The 9401-nt window shown below is 55.7% G+C and overlaps 2 protein-coding genes across 6 annotated transcripts; both read left to right on the forward strand.

Annotated features, from left to right (window-relative positions):
- Positions 1-5445: 5445 nt before the first annotated feature.
- On the forward strand, positions 5446-8509 carry LOC107147136 (tryptase beta-2-like). 5 transcript variants are annotated; one of them, XM_015491552.2, is made up of 6 exons: positions 5446-5466; positions 6984-7044; positions 7208-7379; positions 7501-7766; positions 7909-8072; positions 8140-8509. In XM_015491552.2, the coding sequence occupies exons 2-6, from the start codon at positions 6984-6986 to the stop codon at positions 8302-8304; spliced, it is 828 nt and encodes a 275-aa protein (XP_015347038.1). In that variant the 5' UTR covers positions 5446-5466; the 3' UTR covers positions 8305-8509. The 5 variants fall into 5 exon arrangements, with proteins under 5 accessions (XP_015347038.1, XP_048645371.1, XP_048645369.1 ...); XM_048789412.1 differs by lacking the exon at positions 5446-5466 and adding an exon at positions 6727-6804 and having other exon boundaries at positions 7485-7735; XM_048789413.1 differs by lacking the exon at positions 5446-5466 and adding an exon at positions 6727-6804 and having other exon boundaries at positions 7503-7735.
- LOC125612317 (mast cell tryptase-like) lies at positions 5730-8509 on the forward strand (the record flags this gene model as incomplete). Its single annotated transcript, XM_048789416.1, has 4 exons — positions 5730-5811; positions 5954-6117; positions 6186-6452; positions 8407-8509. Coding segments are annotated over 3 exons (411 nt in total), but the record flags the coding sequence as incomplete, so codon positions are not given.
- Positions 8510-9401: the final 892 nt, after the last annotated feature.

Here is a 9401-nt window from a genome sequence, read left to right on the forward strand (position 1 = left end):
TTATTATTCACGTGATTTAAATGGTTTAATTTAAATTGGGTAAACAGCTGTTGAGGATTGTTTTAATATGTGAACAAAACAGGAGGTTAACAGATCTGTTTGTTTACTTTCACCTTTCCTATTCATTATATCTAATTCTATTCAGGATACTAAATTGTTTAAAAAATTGTTTTCTTAGTGCCTGCAGGAGTGTTACATAATTTTTTTTTCCCATCATTGCCAGAATTCCTATCTTCATCCCAGTGCCGGTGAAGACAAAGATAAAACCAAATACAGCTTCTACGATAGCTATTACAACAAACTGTATAAACTGATGCATCAATGAATAATAACTCAACAAGTAATGCTCAATCAAGGAGTTGATTTACTTTGGGAGGAAATGGACATATTGATGGATTCCTCTGCTTTGAACTGCTTGCAGAACTTGCCTGGATTATGTATCACTTGTATGCATTGTGAACTATCTGTTGGTGCAGCAAATTGTGGTGGTGCTGGGGCATCTTTGCCAATGGTGTCATCCGTGGTACAATTTTTCCAAAAAAAGCCGTCAATTGGCTTGGTGTCGTGGCATTTCTGTATCCTCCTCCCTTCTGCTAGTGACGGTCTCAAATTTGGGGGCCAACAGAGGTGAGGCAAAGAACCTCACCCCCCCACTGGTGCATAGGCCTATCCACAAGTATGGCTGTATGCTGGACTGGTAGTCAGTGATGGGTAAGATCCAATTGCAGTGGTACCAACCTAAGACAGGAGGCTGACACCTTGAGGTCAGCTCATGCGATGATGGGTAAGGACCATATCTAGTATTGGACAGCCTAACAGACACGGTCCCTAAGCCACATTGCTTGTTGTTTAATTAAACAGAAGGGGGGAGATGTTGAGGGCCACTGCCGAGTCGGGATGACGCATGGCATTTTTGCCAGAAGTAGTGGTTGAGAAGTGATGCCAGCGAGCCATTAAGGTGATGACTTTTGAGTTCTCGCAGAGTTCGCGTTGAGCTCCGGTTGAGCTCTCGCGGGGATTCCTGAAGAATTCGCATTGGTTGGGGAAGTGCCAGAGGAGGGATTTTCGGTTGGTGGTTGCTGGAGGAGCGGCAAGGTGTTAGGGAAAGTTCCCGGGGAGCGTGTGGAGTGTGCTGGTGGAGTTCAGAAATAAAGTTTATTCCTGCTTCAGTGGCTCGTGATTTATGCCCAGCCAGACTGCGGCACCAACCTTGGTGTATGTACCAAGGGCCAGCTCCATGCCCACTCTTCAAGTGTGGGGGTTGGTGATCCAGTCTCCCCCGAACCTGCCCTGTCCCCAGAGCCTCTGTGGCCCCCATACAGCCTGTAGGAGGCAGAGGCCTCCATGGTGGACACAGAGACCTGCAGCCAGGCCTACCCCAGCATGGATGGCAGCACCTTCAGGCCACACATGCTGTGTGCTGGGGGCTGGCATACACCTTCCAGGTGGGCCTAGGGCACAGTGGAGGGCTTGGGGCCTGGAGTCCAGCAAGACTCCCCACCAACCGCCACTGGCCCTCACCCTGTTCTGCCCTCTAGGATGACTGGAGGCCTCCTGGCCTGCCGGGTGGATGGGACCTGGTTGCAGGCTGGCGTGGTCAGCTGGGGCGAGGCTATGTCCATCCTTACCAGCCTGTAGCCACAGCCACATTCCCATGTGAACTGGATCCTCACCCCAGAATTGGGGGCCTTGGGGTTGGGAATTCTAGGGCTCCCCTGGCCCCCTCTCCTGGCTGGGCTCTTCCTGCTGCTGCTGCTGCTGCTGCTGCTGTTGCTGCTGCTGGCCTCCTGCGTCCTGGTGGCCAAGTGCTGGCTGCACAGAACCTGGATTGAAGTTCCCACACTATTAACCCCTGATCCAGATTTGCATGACACACCCCCATCCTCCTCCCTGCAGAGCAGAGAGAGGGCAAGGGCCACATCCTAGGCCTGTCCGGGCTCTGTCAGCAGTTCAGTCCCTGCCCAGTAATGCCTTCTTCCTGCAGGGAAAGGAAGGCTGAGAAGGTGCAGTTATCTGCCAAGGTCCCGGGAGGAGGGTCCACCGAACCCGGTGATTTCTGTTCAGTCTCATCCACCCCCGCACGCCCTTTAGCAGTCCTGGAAGGCCCCCAGCACTGCCGAGGCCAGAAGACCTCGGTCAGTGGTATAACCTGGTCGTGGCAGCAGAGCCTAATGGTGCATCTGCGCAGCTGAGCCCAGCGCGTTCCCATCAATGACGGCCGGGCTCTCCCTCTGGTGGAGACAGGAGGAACTGCGTCGCTCCGAACATCGCTTGGCTTTGCTGAAGAAAACCGCAAACTGTTTGTGAACCCCATGATTGGCGCACATAAAATCCTAAGGGTCCCACAGACGCCGGCGCAGACGAACTTGGCAAGGCTATGGAGCATGACGAAATACAAAATACAAAATGCTGTACTTTTAAATTTATTTTTTAATATTTATTTTTTAGTTATAGGTAGGCACAATATCTTTATTTTATTAATTTATTTTCATGTGGTGCTAAGGATAAAACCCAGTGCCTCACGCATGCTAGGCGTGTCCCTACCACTCAGCCCCAGCCCCAGACCGTGTACTTTTTAATTTTTTTTATTTTTGGTACCAGGGGTTGAGCCACATACTCAGCCTTTTTTTTTTTTTTTTAAATTTAGAGACAGGGTTTAGCTGAGTTGCTGAGGCTGGCTTTGAACTCACGATCGCCCAGCCTCAGCCTCCCAAGCTGCTAGGATTATAGGCTTGCCACCACACCAGGTTCAAAACGCTGTAGTTCTGAATATTATCCACTACTAACTGGAAAATGATCTTGGAAGCCCTAGCAAGAGTGAGGTGCTGGATCAATCCACAGTACCACAATCAATCAATCGAAACTTGAAAGTCAATATCGTTTCTATCAGAATTTTTTTAAAAAATTAAATTCTAGGCATAAAGACAGCACATTGTCCTGTTTTTATTGTTATTTTAGGTTGTCAATTATCTTTATTTTTTTGGGGGGGGGGTGGGGAGAGTTGCTGGGGATCAAACCCAGGGCCTTGCACATGCTAGGCAAGTGCTTTATCACTGAGCTACACACCTAGCCCCTCATGAACTAGGTATTTTTTGGGGTGGGGGTATCAGGGATTGAACTCAGGGTCACTCAACCACTGAGCCCCATCCCCAGCCCTATTTTGTATTTTCTTTAGAGACAGGGTCTCACTGAGTTGCTTAGCACCTTGGTTTTGCTGAGGCTGGCTTTGAACTTGCGATCCTTCTGCCTCAGCCTCCCATGCCCCCATCCCTAAGTTTTTGACAAAGAAATATGTCTTTCACCTTTACAGATATTTCCACTTCCAGGACTTTCCTTTGTGTGAGTCTAGATTGTCACCTCTTGTTTTCTTTCTCCTGCTGAACTTCTTTTGACAATTTGGTGACAGGAGGTGCTGGCACTGGTCTTTCAGCAAGCCAACAGTTCATTTCCTTCTAGTAGTCCTTTGACGATGGCTTCCAACCTTCTGCTGACTGCCAGTTTCTGAAGACTTTCATTGATTTCCAGCCCTATGTGATGTGCCTCAGCCTGTTTTTCTTTAATTGTATTCTATTTGGTGTTCATTGAGATTGTTAGATCTGTTTGTTTATTTTTCCATCAAATATGTAAAGTTCAGGCCATTTGCTCCTCAAACATCCCCCATATCCATCCCCTTTCTCTCGTCTGGCTTTCTGCCTCATATTCTGCAGCCTGGGTCTCTCCCGACTGCATGTCCCGAGGCAGTGTGGGTTTCTCATCCCTACTTGTCCTGCTCTCCTGTCCCCCTCACCCACCTGGCTTTCTACCCATCTTGAACCTTTGCATCTGCACTACCAGTTAGTTCTGTCAACAATCCCACCTCCATTAGAACAGTCTCCCCCAGAGGAGTCGTGAGGAGGATGTGCCCCTCCCAGGGAGCGGTGGTGGGGCTCGCAGGTTTGAGGTGTGGGGGAGAGTGACTGAGTGCCTCTCTGAGAGGGTGTCACTTCCAGTGACCCTAAGACCAGTGGCTGTCCTCCAGCAGAGGAGGTCCATGCTTAGGGCCGGGGTAGCAGATACTGCTCTCCCATCCTGGGCTCCCAGCAAATAGACCAGAGGCTCCATCACCTCTAGCCCCTGATTGGCTCAGTGATAGCCAATCACAGGGACCACGCCCTCACAGCTATTGACTGGTCCACCTCCCAGGCCTGAGCCAATCGGAGCATCCCTTGGAGGACAAGGGTCCAGAGCCCCTGACTCAGTGGTGCCCGCAGCCCCTGCCCGCTGTGTGTCCAGCCACCCCTGTTCACCCTCTCGCCCCCTGTGGGCTCCTGTGCTTCCATCTTGCCAGCCCTTGACAGGGCTCGGGAGTTTGTTAGAGAATGAGTGGAAGCCAGGTCGCTGAACAGGACAGCCCCTGCTGGTCCCATGCTGTCCCTGGGGTGTGCAGAGGACAGGGTGGGGGCAGGGCCTGCACTGCCCTCTGCTGAGGGCCCAGAAGTAGCAGTGAGGCAGAATAAGGGCTGGGGTCCCAGAGTCCTAGGTGAGGAGGTAGCCCCCCTGGGACCCCATGAGCAGCAGTGTGTCAGGAGAAGGGGCATGTGGACAGGCAGGACAGTGATCATCCCTGGACCTGGAGAGGGTGCAGGAGAGGTTTGGGGGAGGAATGCTGGCTGCAGGTTTCTTCTGCTATCCTGCTCTGACCACGTGCCATCCGATGTGCAGATAAAGTGCAGATGGCAGAGATAATGAAGTACCCTCATTACAGTTTGATGGGGAGCAACAGGGCCCCTTCCTGACCCAGACTCATGGTGCTGTTGATGTGACCCTCCCTCAAGTTGAGTCTCCCAGGGCTGTGCCACACCCCTGGGATCAGAGAACTTGGGTGGGGTGAGAGTGCCATCCCGAGCACTGGTCCTTTGAGGGTGGCCCACAGACATGGACTTATGCCCTGCATTCAACTTGAGGAAGCTTTTTTGGTAGGACAGCAATGGTCCCTGAATGCCACTGTTCCTGAGGCCTCCTAGGGAGTCCTCTGCACCTGGGCAGGAGGGGACAAGAGCCCAGTCCTGACAGCTGAGAGGTGTTGCCATTCTGGTGCTAGAGATCCAGCAGCTGAGAGATGGACCCCTGGGAAGTACACAGCCCATGGCAGGGCCCATCTGGGAGCCCCCATACACAGGGGACTTGGCAGACCCTGAGCAGAATGGAGCCCTCTCATCCCTACACTCCCACTGGGGCAGAGCCTGAGAAGCCAGCATCCAGTCCTGGGGGTGGTTTTGTGGTTGCCTGTGCATCCCAACGTTAAGGCCTGTGGACATCAGATAGACATCTTGGTGTGGGGGCATGTGTCACATGGTGGCCCTGGGTCTGAGTCATCTACTTCCTCCACATCTGGATTGGAGGTGGAGGGCCCTCTGACCCTAGCCTGATTTGGAAGGATAAATGGAGGGGAGCAGGCTGGGTGGAGGAGAACAGGGACTGGCCAGGGTGAGTGTCCCCCACTCAGAGCCCCTGACATTTGTGTGCCCCATCTTTGGATCCCTGAGACCTCAGACCCCTAGTCTGGACCAGTGCTCTCATCCACATGGGCCCTGGCTCCATTTTGCTGCACACTCTGCCACCCTGATCTGACTGGGTTCACGCTGCCCCCTCCTCACTCCTTCCAGATGCTGAATCTGCTGGTGCTGGCACTGCCATTTCTGTCCAGCATGGTCCATGGGGCCCCTGGTGAGTCCTGCCCTAGGCCTGCCCTTTCCCTGCCCCCTGCCTCGGAGACCTTCCCCTCTGGGACACCGTGCTGGGTGACAGGCTGGGGGAATGTGCATGATGGCGGTGGGTAGCTGGGACAGCTGAGGGCTTGGGCAGGGGGGCACGAGACCACACCATGGCCCCAGCCCTGGGGGTTCCCTTTGGGGAACAGGGAAGGGCGCTGATCAACCTTCTCCTGAGGCTGCTCCCTCTTCTTTCACCCCAGAGTCCCTCCCACCACCGTTTCCCCTGAAGCAGGTGAAAGTCCCGATTGTGGAAAACCACCTTTGTGACGCGCAGTACCACACAGGGCTCTACACAGGGGACAGCGTTCACATTGTCCGTGATGACATGCTGTGTGCTGGGAAAATTGGGCACAGCACCTGCCAGGTGGGCCCTTGTCCCCCGCACCCCCCACGTGGGCCTTGCCCCCCGGCACTGACTCTTGTTCTCCCCAGGGTGACTCTGGAGGGCCCCTGGTCTGCAAGGTGAAGGGTGCCTGGCTGCAGGCGGGCGTGGTCAGCTGGGGTGAGGGCTGTGCTCATGCCAACCGGCCGGGCATCTACACCCGTCTTACCCACTACTTGGACTGGATCCACCGCTATGTCCCCAAGGTCCCCTGAGCCAGGTTGGCAGGGTTGCCACCCAGATCAGGGCATCATAAGTCCTCTCCTGCCTCAGCACACTGTTTCCTTCCCAGGTGGCATCACCCCACCTTCCCAAACCCCCTACNCCATGGCAGGGCCCATCTGGGAGCCCCCATACACAGGGGACTTGGCAGACCCTGAGCAGAATGGAGCCCTCTCATCCCTACACTCCCACTGGGGCAGAGCCTGAGAAGCCAGCATCCAGTCCTGGGGGTGGTTTTGTGGTTGCCTGTGCATCCCAACGTTAAGGCCTGTGGACATCAGATAGACATCTTGGTGTGGGGGCATGTGTCACATGGTGGCCCTGGGTCTGAGTCATCTACTTCCTCCACATCTGGATTGGAGGTGGAGGGCCCTCTGACCCTAGCCTGATTTGGAAGGATAAATGGAGGGGAGCAGGCTGGGTGGAGGAGAACAGGGACTGGCCAGGGTGAGTGTCCCCCACTCAGAGCCCCTGACATTTGTGTGCCCCATCTTTGGATCCCTGAGACCTCAGACCCCTAGTCTGGACCAGTGCTCTCATCCACATGGGCCCTGGCTCCATTTTGCTGCACACTCTGCCACCCTGATCTGACTGGGTTCACGCTGCCCCCTCCTCACTCCTTCCAGATGCTGAATCTGCTGGTGCTGGCACTGCCATTTCTGTCCAGCATGGTCCATGGGGCCCCTGGTGAGTCCTGCCCTAGGCCTGCCCTTTCCCTGCCCCCTGCCCCCTACTCCCTGCTGCACAGGCTGGGGCAGGTGGACACTGAGAAGCCCAGCATTGTCCCAGGCAGGGGAGGGCTGATCCAGGGTGGGGCTGACCCCGGTGCTGAGGGTGCTCCCTGCCCCAGCCCCAGGCCCAGCTCTGGAGCGAGTGGGCATCGTGGGAGGACGGGAGGCCCCTGAGAGCAAGTGGCCCTGGCAAGTGAGCCTGAGACTCAACATCAGATACTGGATGCATGTGTGTGGAGGCTCCCTCATCCACCCACAGTGGGTGCTGACTGCTGCTCACTGCGTGGGACCGTGAGTCTCCATGGGACTGCGGGGTGGGGTGAGGGCCTGGTTCACCCTGTGGCACCAGATGCTCTGGAGGCTCTGATGTTGGGGCCACTTCGTCCTCCTGAGCAGGACACTCCTTTCCCAGAGAAATCAGAAGCCCAGAGTTCTACCGGGTACAGCTTCGCCAACAGCACCTTTACTACCGAGACCAGCTGCTGCCCATCAGCAGGATCATCCCTCACCCCAACTACTATACTGCCCAGGACGGGGCGGACATTGCCCTGCTGGAGCTCGAGGATCCTGTGAACATCTCCAGCCATGTTCACCCCATCTCCCTGCCCCCTGCCTCGGAGACCTTCCCCTCTGGGACACCGTGCTGGGTGACAGGCTGGGGGAATGTGCATGATGGCGGTGGGTAGCTGGGACAGCTGAGGGCTTGGGCAGGGGGGCACGAGACCACACCATGGCCCCAGCCCTGGGGGTTCCCTTTGGGGAACAGGGAAGGGCGCTGATCAACCTTCTCCTGAGGCTGCTCCCTCTTCTTTCACCCCAGAGTCCCTCCCACCACCGTTTCCCCTGAAGCAGGTGAAAGTCCCGATTGTGGAAAACCACCTTTGTGACGCGCAGTACCACACAGGGCTCTACACAGGGGACAGCGTTCACATTGTCCGTGATGACATGCTGTGTGCTGGGAACAAAGGGCACGACTCCTGCCAGGTGGGCCCTTGTCCCTCGCACCCCCCACGTGGGCCTTGCCCCCGGCACTGACTCTTGTTCTCCCCAGGGTGACTCTGGAGGGCCCCTGGTCTGCAAGGTGAAGGGTGCCTGGCTGCAGGCGGGCGTGGTCAGCTGGGGTGAGGGCTGTGCTCATGCCAACCGGCCGGGCATCTACACCCGTCTTACCCACTACTTGGACTGGATCCACCGCTATGTCCCCAAGGTCCCCTGAGCCAGGTTGGCAGGGTTGCCACCCAGATCAGGGCATCATAAGTCCTCTCCTGCCTCAGCACACTGTTTCCTTCCCAGGTGGCATCACCCCACCTTCCCAAACCCCCTACTCCTGCCCTGTGGACCCCTCCACCTGCCTCCCAGCCTGTAGGTGGCAGATGCTAATCCTCCTGGCTGCTGTGTCTCATTAAAGCGCAGAGAAAGCATCATGGTGGTCACTGTTTTTTTTTAGCTAAGGGCATCTCTAGGGAAGAAAGGTGTCCAGGTAGCGACTGGGTGCAGCGGCTGTAGCTATGGGGTCCCTGGCCCACAGACTTGGTCTGTGGTCATGAGTCGGGCCTCCTCGCCAATGCCTGTCCCTAGGCCGGCTGCTCTTCCACACAAACTTGTTTCTTTTTTATTCTTTTTTTCAGGGGATGGGTAGCAGGGATTGAACTCAGGGGCACACTGACCCACATCCCCAGCCCTATTTTGCATTTTCTTTAAGACAGGGTCTCACTGAGTTGCTTAGGGCCTCACTTTTGCTGAGGCTGGCTTTGAACTTGCAATCCTCCTGCCTCAGCCTCAATTACAGGTGTGCGCCACAGTGCCCTGCTCACAGGTTTGTTTCTGTGTGGTGTGGGAGGTAGAACAACGTGGGCAGCTGAAGGGAGCAAGGTAGAGGACAGAGAGCACCCGTGGCCAGGTGGAGAGAGCATGGGCAGCTGCAGAGCCCAGCCCCACCCACCTCTCCCCATCCTAACCCCCTGCCAGGTGCCTCTGCGTAGCTCCAGTGTTCTCTGGTCTGCTTGGAGGTGAGCGCTGCCCTGGTGACAGCTGAGTGCAGCAGGGGTCATTCCTTCTCCCTGTCATGCAGGACCCTGTGTGTCCAGCTGCTGCAGATGGGCTCTGGGGTTTCCGACTCCAGGCCCTCAGGACTGGGAGGCTGAGCTGTCCAGACATGCAAGGTGCCCAGCATCTGGCAGGTTTGGCGAGGGCAGTGGCTGGGCTCAGGGTGCCTTCTCCTCCTGTTGGGGCTGCAGACGTGTTCATGGGCATAGCAACCCACCCGTGCTTCCTCATCCTTCCTCCACCTTCTGTACACGCAGTGGCAGAAAC

Source organism: Marmota marmota, unplaced genomic scaffold, assembly GCF_001458135.2.
Source record: "Marmota marmota marmota unplaced genomic scaffold, marMar, whole genome shotgun sequence".
Taxonomy (NCBI): Eukaryota; Metazoa; Chordata; class Mammalia; order Rodentia; family Sciuridae; genus Marmota; species Marmota marmota.